Source organism: Thamnophis elegans, chromosome 4 (genome assembly GCF_009769535.1).
Source record: "Thamnophis elegans isolate rThaEle1 chromosome 4, rThaEle1.pri, whole genome shotgun sequence".
Taxonomy (NCBI): domain Eukaryota; kingdom Metazoa; phylum Chordata; class Lepidosauria; order Squamata; family Colubridae; genus Thamnophis; species Thamnophis elegans.
This window is the reverse complement of record NC_045544.1, coordinates 110,169,383-110,188,965: the sequence shown is the minus strand read 5'-3', so window position 1 is coordinate 110,188,965 and position 19,583 is coordinate 110,169,383. Positions and strand designations below refer to the sequence as shown.

Below are 19,583 nucleotides of genomic sequence, written 5' to 3'. Positions count from 1 at the left end.
TCCCACTCGCACACTGGAGCAGAGGATGGCGTTGGTCTTGTCCCCTCACATAGTTTGCAGGAGGTGACTCATTCTGAGATGTCCTTGTCCATGCTCATCCAACAGACATAACTACAGGTGAGGAATTTCATCCTGGCAATGCCTGGATAACCTATGTGTAAGGCTTCCAGAACAGGATGTTGCAGTTTCAGTGAAATAATTACTCTATTGCCCCACAGTAAGCAGCCTTTCTGCATAGACACTTATAGTTGCTGGGCATGGAAAGGTGTAAATTCTACTCTGATGGGCCTCTTTGGCCAACCCTTCCACATTCAGTTGAGAACTTGAACTAGGGTTTGATCTTTCATGGATGGTTTTGTAACCTTGGTGGTAGTAATGGGGCCAGATGGCCATTCCTCTATTAGGAGGATGGGGGGGGTAACTGGGGCTGGGTTTTCTAGAATGGCCAGCAGGGGGTATCAACTAAGGGGGTCTGCATGGTTTAGGTCAGTGATGGCTAACCTTTTCGTTGTTGGATGCAAAAAATGTGACCCATAATGCAAAGCATGCCCCACATGCATGCACCCCCCCACACCCCATGTGTGCTGCACTACTTGCCTTCTAGCTGAGCTTGCTATTTCCTCCAGGGGGCTGGGGAGGCTGTTTTTGTCCTCCACAGGATCCAAGAAAGCCTCCGGAGCCTGGGGAGGGCAGAAAATAGGCCCAACAGGCCTACTGGAAATTCAGAAACGACCCTTTTCTGGCTTCAGAAGGGCCTCATTTCTAAGGTGACCAGACGTCCCAATTATTGCAGGCCAGTCACGATTTATAACAATTTGTCCCGTTTTAAAAAACTCCCGATTTTCTGGCTTCATGTTGAAAGCCCAGTGGATTTGCTTAAGAAATCCTAACCAGGGCAAGACAAAAGACACTCTGCCCTAACCTCTCTCTCTGTCTCAGTACTTTCATTGAAGATATAATTAAAACATTAAAGCAAGAAAACAGACCCCCCCCACACCCCTTTTACCTCATTTTAAAAGAAAAAATGACCAAGTACCATAGAGCTTCAGGAAATACTTGGCTAGAGAAGCCCCCAGTGTTCCTTCCTGGATTTTCCAGAGGGGAGGGGCACAGAGGTTGGAGGTCGGCTCGTGTGGGAAAAATGGTGGCAAAGTTTCTTTGAAAAACATTTCCCTGACTAATTTCACCATTTTAATTTGCTCAGTTCTTTGTATTAACATCTACATCATTCTGGATTGACTTGGAGTGCTCACTTGTGCCTGCTGGTAAGTGAGCTGGTTTTTTTTTATTTTTTAATGTATTTTAAAATAATATTTTATTTATTGTGCATAGGATTTTTTAAAATAGTTTTATTCTGTGTGGATTCTTTTTTAAAATTGTCTTAGACTATTTAAAAAAAGATTCTATCCAAAATAAATTGAAGTGAAACCATTTTTAAAAATTCTATGCACAATACTTTGAAATATATTGTGCATAGAAAGAATAGTTTGAAATGTTTTACTTCAATTTATTCTGTGTGGATTCTTTTTTTAAATTGTCTTAGACTATTTAAAAAAAGATTCTATTCAAAATACAAAATACCAGCTGCCGTTATTCACTTAAGAACTGTGGCAAGAAAGGTGGTATAATGGGCTTAGTGACCAAAGTTACAATGGTATTGAAAAAAGTGACTGATAACCATTTTTCACACTTAGCGACCATTTTCACACTTAGCGACTGTTGGAGCATCCTCATGGTCACGTGATCAAAATTTTGATGTTTGGCAACAGTTACAATTTATATTTGTAAATTGTAGTTCTGTTGAAATAAAAAATATTACAATACTATTTTTGCGTTGTATGAAAAATTTTGTTGCTCCGTATAAAATTTTTAATCACCCCCCCCCCGGGTCAAAGGTGTCCCTCTTTACCAATCTGAAAATCTGGTCACCTTAGACTTGACTGTTCACAAAATAGCTGCGAATGAAGTAAACCAGTGAGTTTATTTCCTGTCATCTTCTGAAATCCCCGAAGATGGTGGTTCTCACCTACATCTTATTTTGGGGGATTTCTTGCCTGAGTAGGTAGGCATAGTCGTAAACAATATACTTTCTAGTAGCCATCAACTTTTTTATTTTCTAAAAATTCTATGTTTCATGTGGAACCAGAAGCTGTTTTGTAACTAGAGGTGATGCTGGAGGATAGTTCTTAACTTGGTAACGTGCCATTTTCCTTATTATTTTCATGTTTTAATGAAAAGAATAAAAACCAGAGAGGAAGATGCCTTGCAGGGATGCAGGAAGGTGGCTGTTAGTATGGTGGTGCCAATGTTAGCACATTGCCAAGCTTTTTCTTACTGTAAGTAACTGTTCTCTAATTTCTTCTCATGTAGCTTCCAACGTGACATCATGAGGATGCTATTGTGGGGGATCTTGTCATTCTGCTTGCTAGTCTATGCCCACAATGACTGCCGGAAGGACTGCCGGAACTGCCACAGACATCTATACAACCACCAAGATGACATCAGCCTTCTGGTGAGTAATCCCAGCAATTATCTTTGCATATATATTCATGTTCTGTGTATGTCTTGCCTGACTGACTGAACTCTTGTCAATTGAAAGGGAGGAGGGGAAGGAAGGAAGGAAGGAAGGAAGGAAGGAAAGAATGAAAGAAGGATGGAAAGAAAGAAGGAAAGAAGGAAGGAAGAGACTTTCCATTAAATAAGCTTATTCTACACTCCAATAGAAGGCATCTGCCTCTCCCACAATATCTGAGAGAATAGACATGCTTTGGGTTCCTTTCATAAAACAACGTCATCTAATAGGAACCTGGAGGCTTGCATTTCCCTCTAGGACTAGCATATCTCTGAGATTCAAATGACCCAACCCTGTTGTTCTTCCCAAACTTAAAAGTTTTTAACGGTTTTCCCCCCTCTATGCAGGTACTGGGTCTGACTTTAGAGTGAGCCCATTTAGTAAACAGCTTGAGTTGTTGAATATGTTGCATTTGGTCTACGTTTGCGTTATTTTATATTTTGTTTTCATGTTTTTTATATTCATTCTTAATCTTGCTTGTGTTTTTAAGTCTATGTTAGCCACCAAAACCATAATTTGCAAGGTGAGTGGATAGGTGAGACAGATGGACAGATATTGTGTGCCTTTAGCAAGTGGCTTGAGATTATGACAACCACAATTGTTCTTTTGGTTCATTACTTGTGGTTCAGGCTAACACAGTAAGATGTAAGAATGCTGTTATTAATGCTGTTCTCAACATTAGGAAATGTAACCTTTCATCTGTAACTTGAATTGCTAATTCCCTATCTACTGACATGGCTGGGCAGTTTAAGAGTCATAATGAATGAATAAAAGTGGCTAACTAGACCAGTCTTCCTCCTGCTGGCAGTAGAACCTCTGTACAATTAGAAATTGCAATGGACAGATCATTAATATTCATTTGAATAGCCTTTCTGCTCTGTGCCATGACGCATGGCCTCCTCATTATACAGCAATAACAAATTTCCATAATTGGCTCCACCTTGAGTCACCTTCCAAGGGCACTGCAGAAGGAACAGATCTTTTGCAAGCTGCCCCCAGGAGAGTAAAGACACGAGGACCATGTTAGATGAGGTGGAAACAACTGGTTTTTCTTAATTTGAGTATAGATAATGATCAGTAGATTACCGGAGCCAAATAGATCTTAAGGCAGTTTCATACAGGCTCCTCTGAAAGCCCACCACCACGAAGAGATGTAGGTAATCTAGAAAATGCTATTATTTCAATTTCACCTTCTTTGAGCAGTCTATTCTTCAAGGTTTTGGTGCTTGGGATCCACAAGGAAACCTTGGAAGATGAAGACTGTACTGGTTGAGATGAGGCCAACATTGACAAGGTTGTTTTTTTTTAAATTATTTTTGGAGGGGGTAGATGTAAAATGAATTATTTGCTTTTAGACTGCCCACAGCTATCCTATTTTCTCCAAAATAAGACCTCTCTGGATAATAAGCCCAATCAGACTTCTGAGCACATGAGTTAAAATCAGCCCTCCCCAAAAATCAGCGGTTCCACCACAAATGCGGGCACAACAAAAGCGCGCCTGACTAAACCGCGGTGTCTAAAGCACGGTGACAAAACCGTGCGACGAATGAGCGACGAATTAGCCCTAAAGCGCGCCGACAAAAGCATGCCGACAGAAGCACGCTGTAACATAACCCTAAACCTAACCCTAACCCTAACCCTAAACCTAACCCTAAACCTAACCCTAAACCTAACCGTAAATCTTACCTTAAATTAAATCGCGCTTCTGTCGGCGCGCTGTTGTCGGCGCGCTGTTGTCGGCGCGCTTTTGACATTGCGGTTTTAGCGCCGCGGTGTTGTCGGCGCGCTTATGACGTTCGGGCTTTTGTCGGGTCACGAAATCAGCCCTCCCTGAAAATATTGCAACACAGCAGCAGCCATGAAGTGACCATGCTTGCCACCTCCTGCATTTCAAAAATAATAAGAGCTCCCCAAAAATAAGGCCAACAACTTATTTCAAGGGTCAAAAGAAAATAAGACCCTGTCTTATTTTCAGGGAAACACGGTACAGGTCAAGTTAAGTAGGGGAGGGCAAAGATGCAAGCAAATCTTGCTAATTCCCAAAATATTAGTTCCTTTTTGCAGCCGCGCAAGCGATATTGGGTGTACCTAGGTACACCCATGTTACACCTATCCTCCGCAAGCTGCACTGGCTGCCTATTGGTTTCCGGATGCAATTCAAGTTGTTGGTTATTACCTTTAAAGCCCTACATGGCTTAGGGCCAGCATACCTGCGAGACCGCCTATTGCCACATTCCTCCCAACGGCCGGTAAGATCCCAGAGGGTGGGCCTCCTTCAGATGCCATCAGCCAGACAATGTCGGCTGGTGGCTCCCCGGAGGAGAGCCTTCTCTGTGGCTGCTCCGACCCTCTGGAAGGAACTACCCCCAGAAATCCGGACCTTGCCCACTCTCATGGCCTTCAGAAAAGCTGTCAAGACCTGGCTATTCTGGCAGGCCTGGGGCTGTTGACCTCATTGTTGAGGTCCAGCCCCGACTGAAACGAATGTATCTGTGTTGTTTTTTAACCTGTCTATTTTTATTCTTATTTTCTTTTATTGCTTCCCCCCCCCCCTTGCTGTAAGCCGCCCGGAGTCCTCCAGGATTGGGGGGGCCTATAAATAAAATTAAACTCAAACTCAAAATCATTTAGTATATGACCACAGAGGCAGAGTCCAAACGGTGCTTTTTTCCAAAAGGGAACTGGAGGTTGTTTTTTTTTTTTTTGGGGGGGGGGGGGTTCTTTGAAAATATTTTGCTTTTCATCTAAACCTGTTCCAAAGGTGCTTTCTTTCAAAAGGCAACTGGTTCTGAGTGAGTGGTGAAGAACTGAAGAAGCTTCTTGGATGAGAAACGAAATATCTTCAAGCAAACAAAAAAAGTCCAGTTGCTTTTACAAAGCAAGCATCCGTGGGACAACCATGACCTGGGTGACTGAGAATCTCCATAGACATTCTCTTCTAAGAAGCTTCTTCAATTCTAACTGTTATAGTCACCAAACATACCATGCCCACATAAATAATCTGCATTGTAGCTTAAAATGAAACCTCAGAATTGATTTCCCCATGCAGCATCTATTGAGCCAAGAGCCAAGGTGGCGCAGTGGTTAAATGCAGCACTGCAGGCTACTGCTAGATCAGCAGGTCAGCGGTTCAAATCTCACCGGCTCAGGGTTGACTCAGCCTTCCATCCTTCCGAGGTGGGTAAAATGAGGACCCAGATTGTTGGGGGCAATATGCTGACTCTCTGTAAACCGCTTAGAGAGGCCTGAAAGGCCTATGAAGCGGTATATAAGTCTACTGCTATTGCTATTGCTATTGCTTCCTCACACCTCATTCCACATTCACCAGAAAATTCAGAGGTGTCAAATTGGTGTGCAGGCCATATGTGTCCCACGCAGGCCATACGCACCCCAGCTCCGCAAATGGAAAAAACGTCATGAAACGTCATGTGACGGCAACGTGACACCACAAGTTTGACACCTATGAGATAGGTCATATCGAGGGGAGTGGGCTGAAATGAGAAGATAGGAACTTCTCCCAGTGGTCCTCACAACACTTATAACAATTAGACTGTTTCTGAAGGCTTGTGTAATGCTGGAAGAACCATAAATCCTACAAGAACATCCTAGTTATTCTGTGTATGCGGCACTGGGACATGGCATAAGGCAGAATAAAGAGTCCTCGGGTGGAGATAGGTATAATTTACATAGGTTGTGAATGAGGAGCTTGAAATCCTGATGACACTTCCAAATGACGATTTCCATGCTGGTTTAAAAGCAGCTCCTAATTTCTGTCACCATATGATGACAACAGAATGGTTGAAAACATTGTAAGCTTCTGCAAAGGTTTGAAATGTTTTCCTCTTTTAAAAGGAATTGTTACCCACCTCCCATTCCTAACAAGACCTTTAAGGGGAATACATTGGCTTGATCATTTCTACCCTTCAATAGTCCTGATGAAATAAAGTGGATGAGGTTTGTTAGATCGGCGGTAGGAATTAACGGAGGCGTCTGAGGTAACTGTAACCTTTTATTCAAGCAAGAACATGTAACAACAACAACAGTAAGTAAACCGGCAAGTCTCCGATGTTTGACAGCCTTTTGTACCCGGCTGTCAAACAGTTTAACCAATTGCCTCGCGTCTGACAGCCCGGCAACCGGCAGGCGCGTCTGATTGGCTAAGACGCGCCTGGCTGCTGCCGAGCTGTCATTCGTAAGTCTGAGGACTTACGAGGCTGCAACACTCCTTCCCCCCCCAGCGATGCGCATGCGTTAGAAACTGCGCACACGTAGTCGTTAAGATACGCAGGCAAGCGGCGGACACGCCCTGACCGCCGCAGTTGGACTGCAGGCGGAGCTGACAAGAGATGTCCCTGTAAGAGCTCCTCTCTTCGGGGAGTGGAGCTCCAGGTGACGTCAGAAGACTCTCCTGCTGGTACTGGAGGATAGAATGGATAAGGTAGGCTGGGCGATGGGGGCGTGGCCGAGGATGGCGGTGGATTGAAATTAGGCTGGTAGGCGGCCTGGGAGATGGGAGGGCTAGGCCCAGGGTGGCCTAATAATGATGGCTGGTGTATTGCGGGCTCGGCTTGAGAGTGTGCTGAACTGACAGCAGAGGGTGTCTACCCGGTGGCTGGGTTAGGGTGGCCTGCATCAGGAAAGGCTGGATGGTTTGTAATATTGGAGCGATGTTGCGGAACCGGGGCTGGCTGTAAGGCGTCTATGGCTGGCCCCTGCGGGTCAGCTTGAGTTGGCGTTTCGGTGTTGTGGCGGCCCCTCAATTGATCCAGGTGCCGCTGCCAGATGGTACCATCAGGAAGTCTTGCCCTGTAGGAGACGGGTCCTGTTACTTCGATGATGGTGGCAGGCACCCATCGAGTATCCCCCCCATAGTTCCTAGCCCAGACCAAGTTCCCAGGAAGGAAAGAGCGGGAGGGTGACCCCAGGTTGCCAGGCTGAACCCCTGAATAGAGGGGGTGCAGTCTATCCAGGGTGGTCCGCAGGCGCCTGCCCATCAGCAGCTCCGCGGGGCTTTTCCGCATCAGGGGGCAAGGAGTGGAGTGCTGTGCCATTAAGTACGCATCCACCCTTGCCTGCCAATCGCCACGGTTCAATCGGCCCAAAGCCTCCTTGGCGGATCGAATCGCCCTCTCCGCCCGGCCGTTGCTGGCCGGATGGTAAGGGGCAACTGGCACATGGCGGACCCCTTGGGCGGCCAGGAATGTTTGGAAGGTCGTAGATGAAAATTGTGGGCCATTGTCGGATACTACTGTGTCCGGCAACCCATGGGTCGCGAACAAACGTCACAAGGCCCGCACAGTACTCTTGGCTGTGGTGGAGTGCATAAGCAACAGTTCCACCCAGCGAGAGTACGCATCTACAACCACCAAGAATACCTGGCCGTGGAAGGGGCCCACAAAATCAACGTGAATATGGGACCAAGGTCCGCAGGGCATCTCCCACTCCCGGGAGGGGGAGGAGGGGGGAGATGGCCGGATGTCAGCTTCTGCCTTGCTGTTGCTTCAGCTGCCATGAAACGGGGAGGGGGGGCTGGTATTTGGGAGGGGTTAATTGATGTGCTGGAGGAATGTTCTAGGATGTACCAGACGTTGGGATTGCGCATGCGTGTGTGTTTCCCGCCTGCATCAACGGCCTCGACATTCCATCTTCGGCCTGTCTTTTTGAAGTTATCTCACACCTGACACTTGAAGGACTTATGATTGGACTGGAGCTATGATCCTAAGGGGGGGGGAACGGGCTATTCTATATATCAATTGCTTTCGCGCCTAATTAAGCAGACTTTGCTTCGCAACTGCGTGCTTACCATTTATGATTAGTAAAAGTACTTTGGATTTTCCTTCGCATGGAGTCTCTTAGTCTTTCTTTCCTAATTATGTAATGGAGTGATGCTGACAAGAAGCAAAGTCTGCAAAATCCCTTTCCAGGAGATTTACGTCTACCGAGAAGGGAGATAATGTCTTCTCCGATCAGAGAGGAGGAGGGGGCCGTTGGAGGTGCGGATTCCAGTGGAGTAGGACCTCCCGACCTTTCTCTACACGAGCCCAGCCCGCCTGACCTATCTTTACACGAAGATTTATTTCAACTGCAAATTTCCAGCCAGCCTGAACCTCCCCCACCCCGATGGTCGACTTCGGTGGGACAAAGAGAGACAGAGACAAGCTGGAATGCTGGAATCACCCAAAGACAACCCCGGCAACCATCGCTGGAGCTGGGAGCTGTGAGGAGACCCCAGACCAGTGAATTCCCTGACTATTGGAGTCAAAGGTACTTTGGGGAAAGAAGGGGGGGCGATGAAGGAGACTGGAGAAGCTGGCAACACCAGGGCCCCATGAGAAAACCCCAGCGGAGTGAACTACCTGATTATTGGGGTCAAACATACTTTGAGGAAAGAAGGGGGGAGGAGGAAAGAGACTGGAGAAATTGGCAACGTTACCCACGCCCGCCATCTCCCCCTCCCCCTCGGCCTGCTTCACCCCCTGCGGCTAGAGGTTTGCCTGACCAAGGGGGGCCACCCCCCCGAAGACATCGGATGGCTAAAATCCCTCCCTTGCCTGTGCGTTACAATGGTGATTCTACTAGCCTGGCCTCTTTTCTTATGCAAGTGTTTAATTACATGGAAATTTATGGCCGAGACTTTGAGACTGACATCATGAGGGTCAGAATGGTTCTTTTGTCATTAGATGGTGAAGCTGCCAAATGGTCAACTGCTTTGCATATGTCTGGCTCTCCCCTCTTGGGGAATTTCAACCGCTTTATGGAGGCTTTCCGCCAACGTTTTGATGACCCGTTAACGGAGAAGCGGAGCAAATTGAAGTTTATAACCTTTGAACAAGACGATAGACCTGTCGCCCAATACATCCAGGAATTTCAGTGTCTTTCACAATACATGAGAGGCTGGGGGGAGGACGCCCTACTGGACAAATTTGCTTCAGGATTAGATGAAGACATTTATCAGCAATGTGTCAATCGTAACCTGCCTAGACGTTTGATCACGTGGTTTGAGCATGCAGCGGACGCTGAACTCTACTTAACCCGGCTCCGTTATGCTAAAGAGGAACGGAGGAAGCGGAAAGAGAGGGCTGCCAAGTCCCTCCCCCCTCCTGCCACCCAATCGCTCTTCAAACGGCAGGGTGAAGGGAGGGGGGCCCCTGCAGGCCTCTCCAGACCTTTAACATGCTTTCGTTGTGGCAAATTAGGGCACACCGCCCCCGAATGTCGTGCTAAATTGCCCCTCTCTGCTCAACTCCCTCCCAAACGTGAGGAAAAGTCTGGAAGAGGCTCTGAGAAGAAGAAGAAGGAAACAGCTTTCGCTGTGGAATCCAACCCCCCTCCGTTTGCCCAGACATTAGAGGGAGACGCGGACGCCAACTCCTCTTCTTCGGAGGACTCCGATGACAACACATCGCCTCACTGGGTGAGTTCAAACAAGGGGCCCCTGCTAATCCCTATTGAGTTAAAAGTTCCTCCTGAGGGGAAACCTGCCACCCTTCTGGCCTTACTTGATTCAGGCTGTTCCCGATCCATGATCAACCCAGCCATGGTGGAAAAATTGGGCCTCAAATTGCGCACTTTGAAAACCCCAATTGTGTTTTGCCAAATAGATGGATCCATTGCGGGGGGGGGGCACCCATTTTTTTACGGAGCCTTTGGAAATGAGGATGGGTACCCATACTGAACTAATCTCCTTTGTGGTCGCACCTGGCATGGACAGGCCACTCATTTTGGGCATCCCGTGGCTCCGGAAGTGGAACCCTCACATAAATTGGCGGACAGGCCGCTTACGTGTTCGCTCAAAGGTGCCTCCAGTGGGGGAGGGCTCTCCGGACCAACCTATCACTGACATTCCTGAAGTGGCCGCTAGAGGGCAGGAAAGGATTGCAGGAGAGGAGAAAATTCCGAAAGAATATTGGGATCTTAAGGAAGTCTTCAGCGAAAAATCTTCGGACATTCTGCCCCCCCACAGGCCTACTGATTGCTCCATAGACATTTTACCCGGGGTTAAGCTCCCTAAACCCCAGATTTACTCCATGTCGCCCAGGGAAATGGAGGAAATGCGTTCTTTCATTGACAAAAATTTGAAACGTGGTTTCATTGAACCGGCTCGGCCCAAAGTGGCTGCCCCTGTACTTTTTCGTGAAAAAAAAGATGGTTCTCTTCGTTTATGCTGTAATTTTAAAAACCTTAACGCTGTATCAACTCAGAACCTCTACCCACTCCCATTGATGAAAGACTTGTTGGCACAGCTAGGGAAGGGCCGCATCTTTACTAAATTGGACCTCCGGGAAGCTTACTATAGAGTACGCATCAAGGAAGGAGATGAATGGAAGACTGCTTTCAACTGCCCTCTTGGTTGCTTCCAGTTCCGGGTTATGCCTTTTGGCCTACAGGGGGCTCCTGCTGTTTTCATGCAACTTATTAATGAGATCTTGCACGATCATCTGTACAAAGGTGTTATCGTATATTTGGACGATATCCTTATCTATACTCGCAATTATGACCACCACGTCGCCCTGGTGCGCACTGTTTTGAAAAAACTCCGTGCCGCTAACCTTTATGCCAAATTGTCTAAGTGTGAGTTTCACCAAACTAAAATTGACTATCTGGGCTATCGCATCTCCCCTGATGGCATTGAAATGGACCCTGAAAAGGTGAAGGCGGTCACTGAATGGGACGCGCCCAAAACTCGTAAACAATTGCAAAAATTTTGGGGTTTCGCTAATTTCTACCGTCAATTCATTCCCTCTTTTGCTAAGATTGCTCTCCCTATTACTAATTTGCTCAAGACGAAGGGCGACCCGAAACCTAAACCTAATAAGCCTTTGGACTGGAACATGGAATGCCAGGCGGCATTCGAGAAACTTAAACGCCTCTTTGCCGCTGAACCAGTTCTTAAGCATCCTGACCTAGAACAGCCTTTCATCGTCCAGGCTGATGCCAGTGATGTCGCCGTAGGAGCCATTCTGCTGCAAGCCAACGACCAAGGTAACTTGCAGCCTTGCGCGTACACCTCCCGAAAACTCACTGACACGGAGAGGCGTTGGGCGGTTTGGGAGAAGGACGCTTTCGTGGTCCGTTGGGCCCTCGCTACTTGGCGCCATTTCCTAGAGGGCGCTAAACACCCATTTGAGGTGTGGACTGACCACAAGAACCTGGAAGCGTTGCGGACGCCTCGTCGTCTCTCCCCCAAACAAATGCGATGGGCCCAATATTTCAACCGTTTCAATTTCACTCTAAAGTATATCCCGGGAGGGAAGAACTTCATGGCGGATGCTTTGTCCAGATTACCTCAATATAATTGGTCTAAACTGAGTATCGTCCAACCGCTCCTGGCAGCTCCGGTACTCACGCGTCAACAGACCCAAGCACAGAGAGAAGTGCCTCAAGATCTACTTTCTGACCTTAAAAAAGCTCTTCCTCACGACAACTGGTTTCTGAACCATCGGGACGACTGCACCATGAGGGACGATCTACCGTGGATTGGTGCTAAATTATACATCCCCGCGTCCCTACGGCTCGTCGTCCTTCGTCGCGCTCATGACTCCAGATTGGCGGGTCATTTTGGGTTCGTAAAAACTTTACATCTCGTGAAGAGACAATTCTGGTGGCCCTCTTTAAAAAAGGACATTGAACTTTATGTGGCCAGTTGCCCAGTTTGCGCTGCCGCCAAAAAACCGCCGGGAAAACCGCAAGGACTCCTCCAGTCCGTCGCTCGCCCGGTTGCCCCTTGGAAGGAGATTTCTATGGACTTTATTGTTGAGCTTCCCGAAAGCCAGGGGCATACCGTTATATGGGTGGTCACTGATTTGTTTTCCAAGCAGGTTCATTTCGTGCCTTGTCACAAAATTCCTTCCGCCAAGGCATTAGCTAAACTGTTCATTTCCCACATCTACCGTTTGCATGGAGTGCCCGACCGTATTATCTCCGATCGTGGGGTCCAATTCACGTCTAATTTTTGGAAGGAATTTCTCAAATGCATTGGCTCCGCCCAGGGCCTTAGCTCCGCCTACCATCCTCAGACTAATGGCGGCTGTGAACGTACAAATTCCGTCCTTGAGCAATATTTACGTTGTTTCATCAATTATCAACAAGACGATTGGGTCGACTTGTTACCACATGCTGAGGTGGCCTACAACAACTCGGTTGACTCCAGCACGGGGTTCACCCCTTTTCGGGTCGTTTACGGTCAAGATTTTGTTCCTATTCCCGAATTGCCTAGTGACCAACCACAAGTTCCTTCAATTGCGGACTGGAGTGAGTGTCTCAGTCGCATTTGGCCACTGACCCTTTCCACTTTGGACGCTGCCCATAAGGCCCATAAGAAGCAAGCAGATAAAAAACACGCTCAGCCCTATGAATACCGGCCTGGGGATTTGGTGTATTTGTCCACGAAATTCCTGCACACTACACAGAAGTCGAAGAAATTGGGACCCAAATACGTTGGCCCTTTCCCTATTGTGAAGGTCATCAATCCTGTTTCTGTTCGTTTACAATTGCCAAGACACCTCAACCGAATCCACCCGGTGTTCCACATCAACCTCATCAAACCTGTTCGGGTTTCCCACTTGCGCCCCCCAGATGCCCCTCCACCTGCTCCGTTGCTGGTTGATGGGGAACGTCATTTTGAAGTTCGTGAAATTCTTGATTCCCGCAAGCACCGTAATCGCATCCAATACCTGGTGGCTTGGAAGCACTTTCCTCCCTCCCACACAGAATGGGTTGATACATCCCATGTTCGGGCTCCCCGCCTGCTTCAGAAATTTTATGCTGCTTATCCCGACAAGCCTTGACTTTCTTTTTCCCCCTCCCTCTTCTTTTTGTGTTTTGTCGTTTGTCTGTTTCGTTTGTTTTTTTTTCCAGGCCTGACAGCCTTTTTTTTTCCGGGGGACGGCCGGATGTCAGCTTCTGCCTTGCTGTTGCTTCAGCTGCCATGAAACGGGGAGGGGGGGCTGGTATTTGGGAGGGGTTAATTGATGTGCTGGAGGAATGTTCTAGGATGTACCAGACGTTGGGATTGCGCATGCGTGTGTGTTTCCCGCCTGCATCAACGGCCTCGACATTCCATCTGTCTTTTTGAAGTTATCTCACACCTGACACTTGAAGGACTTATGATTGGACTGGAGCTATGATCCTAAGGGGGGGGAACGGGCTATTCTATATATCAATTGCTTTCGCGCCTAATTAAGCAGACTTTGCTTCGCAACTGCGTGCTTACCATTTATGATTAGTAAAAGTACTTTGGATTTTCCTTCGCATGGAGTCTCTTAGTCTTTCTTTCCTAATTATGTAATGGAGTGATGCTGACACCGGGACTGTTGACAAGTTACGCATTTGGAGACCCAGGCCTCGATTTCGGAATCCAGGCCTGGCCACCAAATGTAACTTTGGGCTAGTGCCTTCATACGCGCTATTCCCGGATGATCGGCATGTAGCCGTTGTAGCACTTGGTGCCGGAGGACCGATGGGATGACCACGCGGTCGCCCCAAAGAAGACAACCAGAATGTAGGGATAATTCTAATTGACGAGTTTTAAAGGGCCTGCAGTCTAGTGGAGTGGTTGCTGTCGGCCAGCCTCTCAGGACCCAAGTCATTATTTGGGATAGGACTGGGTCAGACCGAGAGTGCGTGGCCACATTGGTAGATGTTAGGGGTAAGTCCAATTGAGCAATAGATAGGACAGAACGGAAAGGAACCAACTGGATGTCCTCGCCAGGAAGGGGGCAGCGACTGAGGGCATCTGCATGCCCTAGGTGCTTGCCTGGACGGTAGCATAGGGCGTAGGAGTACGCCGCCAAGAACTCCGTCCAGCGGGTCATCCTAGGGGAAAGGATAGGCGGGGTCGGCCTATCACCAGCCAGAAGCCCAAGGAGTGACTTGTCGTCAGGTTGACAGCTACTTCGGGGAGCGTAGGAATGGCCTCGGAGAGATTGTAGCACTCATCCTGGCATTGCGCTGATCTGCAGGATTGCGGGTTCTTAGGCGATGGAGGTGGTCCGAAGGTAGCAGCAGGTTCATTTGAAGATAGAGGCGGCAGGAAGGCCCGGCAAACTTGAGCAAGATGGCCTTTTTCCCACAACGGCGGCAGACCGCTGCTTTGAAAGGGCAGGTAGACCGGGGATGCACGCCTCCGCAGCCTAGGCAAACGGAAGAAGCGGCAGGAGATCGGATAATCGCTTGGACTTGCTGAGGTGGCTGACGACGAGGGGTAGCCCTCAGACGATCCACTTGAGCGTGTCGGAGGTGCTCGGGCAGTGGAGCTAATTCGTCTATCAAATTGGTGATATAGGTGGATTGTTGAGGAGGCAGGCAAGGCAGGTGATACAGGCGAGGCAGGTAAACCGACAGAAATGGCCATTTGAGCTAGGTAACTGTCAATTTCAGATGAGGAAAGGTCTGCTAGCTCAGCGGCTCGAGCCTCATCTATAGCGTAGACTAGGGTAACTTTTGGTTTGCCTAGTAGACGGCACCTCAAGAAAATGTCTTTGAGGCCACACACAAATTGTTCTGCGAGGTTGTCTTCAAGGTCTGGAAAATCGCACTGAGCTGCAGCGACTCGCAGAGCCTGTAGAAATTGGTTGACAGTTTCGGAAGGCTTCTGCACCCACCTGAGGTATGCGAAGTGGCGAGCAATTTGTGACGGCGTAGGAGCATAATATGCTTGTAGCCCATCTGTCAGTTCTTGCCAGGTCAAGTCGTAGACGGCCCTAGGGGCAGCAAATGATCTGGCAGTAGCAAACATCTCAGAGCCACAAGCAGTGAGGAAAAACCCGCATTTTCTGGCTTGAGAGTAGCCCTGCCTGTTATTTGCAATCAGGAAGCACTCAAACCTTTCTAAAAAGGCTTCCCAAGATTCTCCGCCAACTCCGAAAGGAGCAAAAGCTGGCATGCCGGCCATCAGGAATTGTCTGAGGCGAATTGATTGAAGCAGCTGAGGTGAATTAGGCGTGGTAAACGTCTGGTCTAAGCACCTATTAAGACATTGCTTGCTCTCGGTTGCAGGTTGTGCTCAGAGCCAGTTCCCCCACCACTCGTCGCCAGTGTTAGATCGGCGGTGGGAATTAACGGAGGTGTCTGAGGTAACTGTAACCTTTTATTCAAGCAAGAATGTGTAACAACAACAACAGTAAGTAGACCGGCAAGTCTCCGATGTTTGACAGCCTTTTATACCCGGCTGTCAAACGGTTTAACCAATTGCCTCGCGTCTGACAGCCCGGCAAGGGGCAGGCACGTCTGATTGGCTAAGACGCGCCTGGCTGCTGCCGAGCTGTCATTCGTAAGTCTGAGGACTTACGAGGCTGCAACAAGGTTGACAAATTGGTCAGTTTCCTCCTTTTCTTTGACAAAGGGCCAGTAATTACGAAGGGGGCCAGGTTGCTTCGCTCGTTCTTTCCCTTTTTATAGATCTCTTTTTCTCTTTCTCCAATCCTTTATCTGAGGCAGCTCGGGTTCAGGAAATGGTAGTCATTCCTCCTTGTTTGACTCCAAGAAGTAAAGACAACTGCTGATTGTTGTATAGTAAAAGTTAGTCCTCGCTGTTACGAATGACAGCTCGGCAGCAGCCAGGCGCGTCTTAGCCAATCAGACGCGCCTGTCAGTTGCCGGGCGAGTCTGAGGAACTATAAAAGGCAGACTCGTTCAAACTGTCAGTTGTTCAGCACCAGAGCAGACGAACACTCCAGTCCAGCTGGAGCTGCTTCTCTGCCTCTCTCTCTACACAGATCATCCTTCTGTTGCTACATTGTTAAACCAGCACCCTGCCTGGTTGTTACCTGTTACTGTTACAAGTTGTGTTAAAATAAATTGGTTACAGAGTTACCGGACACGAGCCTCTGTCTCATTCCTGAAGATATAATACTGGCGACGAGGACTGGGGACCTGTAACCAGAAGAAAAAGGAACCAACTGCCACTTCTCCAACCAACTGCTATGGCCGGAATGCCAATGTTTGCCCCTTTTGGGGTTGGAGGTGAAACCTGGGAGGCATTTCTTGAACGGTTTGAATGCTTTTTAATCGCTAACAACCGTCAAGGTCAGTCTCAAGCGAGGAAATGTGGGTTCTTCCTTACGGCTTGTGGCCCAGAAATGTTTGCCACCGCAAGGTCCTTTGCCGCCCCTAGAGCGGTGTACGACCTCACCTGGCAAGAACTAACAGACGGATTGCAGGCATACTACGCACCTACTCCATCTCAAATAGCCAGACGCTTCGCTTACCGCAGGCGAGTCCAAAAGCCTGCAGAAATGGTAAATCAATTTTTGCAAGCCTTGAGAGTTGCTGCAGCGCAGTGTGAGTTCCCAGATCTTGAGGCAAATCTAGCAGAGCAATTCGTCTGTGGCCTAAAGGATATTTTTCTCAGGCGTAGACTTTTGGGCAAGCCTAAGGTCACATTAGCTTATGCCATAGACGAGGCTCGCGCTGCGGAGTTGGCAGATTCATCCTCCAACGAAATAGAACGCTACCTCGCGCAGATGACGGTTGCTGGAGGGTTACCTGCCACTCAAGCCTCAACCGTTCCAACTCCTCCTCCGCTCCAGCAGCCAACGTACATTACAAATCTAATTGATGAGCTAGCCCCCCTGCCTGACTATCTACAACAACTTCAGGTAGATAGACTTGGAGCACAACCCCGCCGTCAGCAGCCTCGACAGAGTCAAGCCATCAGCCGTTTCCCTTCAAACTCCTCTGCTTGCATTGGCTGTGGCGGAGCGCACGCCCGGGCTAATTGCCCCTTCAAGGCAGCGGTTTGCCGCCGCTGCGGAAAGAAAGGACATTTAGCCCATGTCTGCAAGGCTTCACTTCCTACTCCTTCTGCAGCAATCGAGCCACCTCCTCCATATGGTCCTCCTCCACCCCCGCCGAAAAGCTCGCAGCAGCGGAAACCTGCTCAGCGTCAAGACGAATGCTTTAACATCAATCAAGCTTCTTCGTCCCTGCATGACACCTCCATCAACTCATCCTCACAGGGTACGGACAAAATCAATATTAAAATACTGATTGAAGGGAAGCCGTGTCAGATGGAAGTGGACTCCGGCTCATCAAAATCCCTTCTTTCTTGGGACACTTTTTCTATGTTGTGCCCCCACGTGAAACGTTGTCACTTGTCACCCCTTAACGCAATTTTAACAGACTATCAAGGCTCCCATATCTCTATCCTAGGTTCATATGCCTTGAGGGTTTCTTATGGCAAGTTTTGCGCTGTTTTACCTGCTTTAATTGTTCAGAAACCTTTACCAGCAATTCTGGGGTTAGAATGGTTTTCTCCCTTGGGTATCTCCCTTCAGGGGATTCATTCTACTGCGGACACGCCCCCAGACATAGCAGCAGTCTTGTCAGACTATGCTGATATCTTTGATGGCCAGCTAGGCCATTACAAAGGCAGCCCCATATCCCTTAGCTTGGACCCCCAGGTTGCACCAATCAGACTGAAGGCCCGCAGGGTGCCCTTTGCATTAAGGCCAAAGGTTGAAGCTGAGCTCGATAAGCTCGTGGCGCAGGGCATACTGGAGCCCATCGACCACTCACCTTGGGAGTCCCCCATTGTGATTGCGGTGAAGGCCGACGGCTCCATTAGGATCTGCGCCGACTATAAGTCGACCATCAACCTTGGCCTTCAGGCAAACCCCTATCCAGTCCCTGTTGTACAGCACCTGCTCCATTCCTTGGGGCAGGGCCGTATTTTCGCTAAACTGGATATGGCGCAGGCCTACCAGCAACTCCCTGTGGATGACGATGTGGCGGCTGCCCAAACCATCATCACCCACCGGGGGGCTTTCCGTTGTCGCCGCCTTCAATTCGGCGTTTCCGTTGCCCCGGGGATTTTCCAGAGCCTCATGGAACGTCTGCTCCATGGGCTCCCTGGAGTGGTACCTTACTTTGATGACGTCCTGATCGCTGCTGACAGCCGCTCAGACCTCATCAAAGTACTGAGGAAAGTCCTCGACCGTTTCAGGGGCGCGGGTCTTAAATTTAAACGCAGCAAATGTTTCTTTGCTGTGCCCCAAGTGGATTTCCTGGGCTTCACAATTGATGCCCAGGGAATTCATCCTACCCCTTCTAAATTGGCAGCTATCAGGAACGCTCCCACTCCTACTACAAAGGCGCAGCTCCAATCGTTCCTGGGGCTTCTAAATTTCTATGCGCCTTTCATCCCTCACAAGGCATCACTAGCCGAGCCGCTACATCGGTTGCTCGACCGATCCGCGCCTTGGCAATGGGGCAGCCGCGAAGCGCATGCGTTCGCGGCTGTCAAATCCCTGCTGACATCAGAGGCAGTCTTAGTGCAATATAGCGACAAGATGCCCCTGACTCTAGCATGTGATGCCTCCCCCGTCAGTTTGGGGGCTGTTCTGAGTCACGTCCTGCCCAACGGCTCAGAAGCCCCCATAGCTTTTTATTCCAGAACACTGTCCTCGGCTGAGAGGAACTATAGCCAGATTGACAAGGAGGCTCTGGCTGCAGTGTCTGGAATCAAAAAGTTTCACGACTACCTATACGGGCGGCACTTCACCCTATTCACAGACCATAAGCCACTCCTTGGGCTACTGGCTGGTGATAGACCGACCCCTCCTATCCTGTCCCCAAGGATGACCCGCTGGACGGAGTTCTTAGCGGCGTATTCTTACGCCCTGTGCTACCGTCCGGGCAAGCAAATAGGGCATGCAGATGCCCTTAGTCGCTGCCCTCTTCCGGACATGGAAGATCAAGCGGTTCCTTGCCGTTCTGTTCTGGCAATTGCTCAGTTAGAATTGCCATTGACTTCTACCGATGTGGCCGCCTACTCTCAGTCTGACCCCACACTGTCACAGCTATTGAACTGGGTCCTGAGAGGCTGGCCTGCGGGTGAGTTACCACCTCAGTTCAAGCACTTCAAGAACAGACAGTGGGAGCTTTCTATACATTCAGGCTGCCTACTGTGGGGCGACCGTGTGGTCATCCCAACGGTCCTCCAACAACAGATTCTGCAACGTCTCCATGAAAGTCACCCCGGAGTAAGCAGAATGAAGGCCCTTGCTCGCAG

General features: G+C 48.8%; 1 protein-coding gene across 1 annotated transcript in view; it reads left to right on the top strand.

Annotated features, from left to right (window-relative positions):
* The window catches only part of LOC116507762 (prepronociceptin-like), a 31,517-nt gene that overhangs the window by 165 nt on the left and 11,769 nt on the right, over positions 1–19,583 (top strand). The window contains exon 2 of the mRNA XM_032216090.1: positions 2,371–2,512. Within this exon, the coding sequence (XP_032071981.1) occupies positions 2,371–2,512 (142 nt within the window). The remainder of the gene's footprint in view (positions 1–2,370; positions 2,513–19,583) is intronic.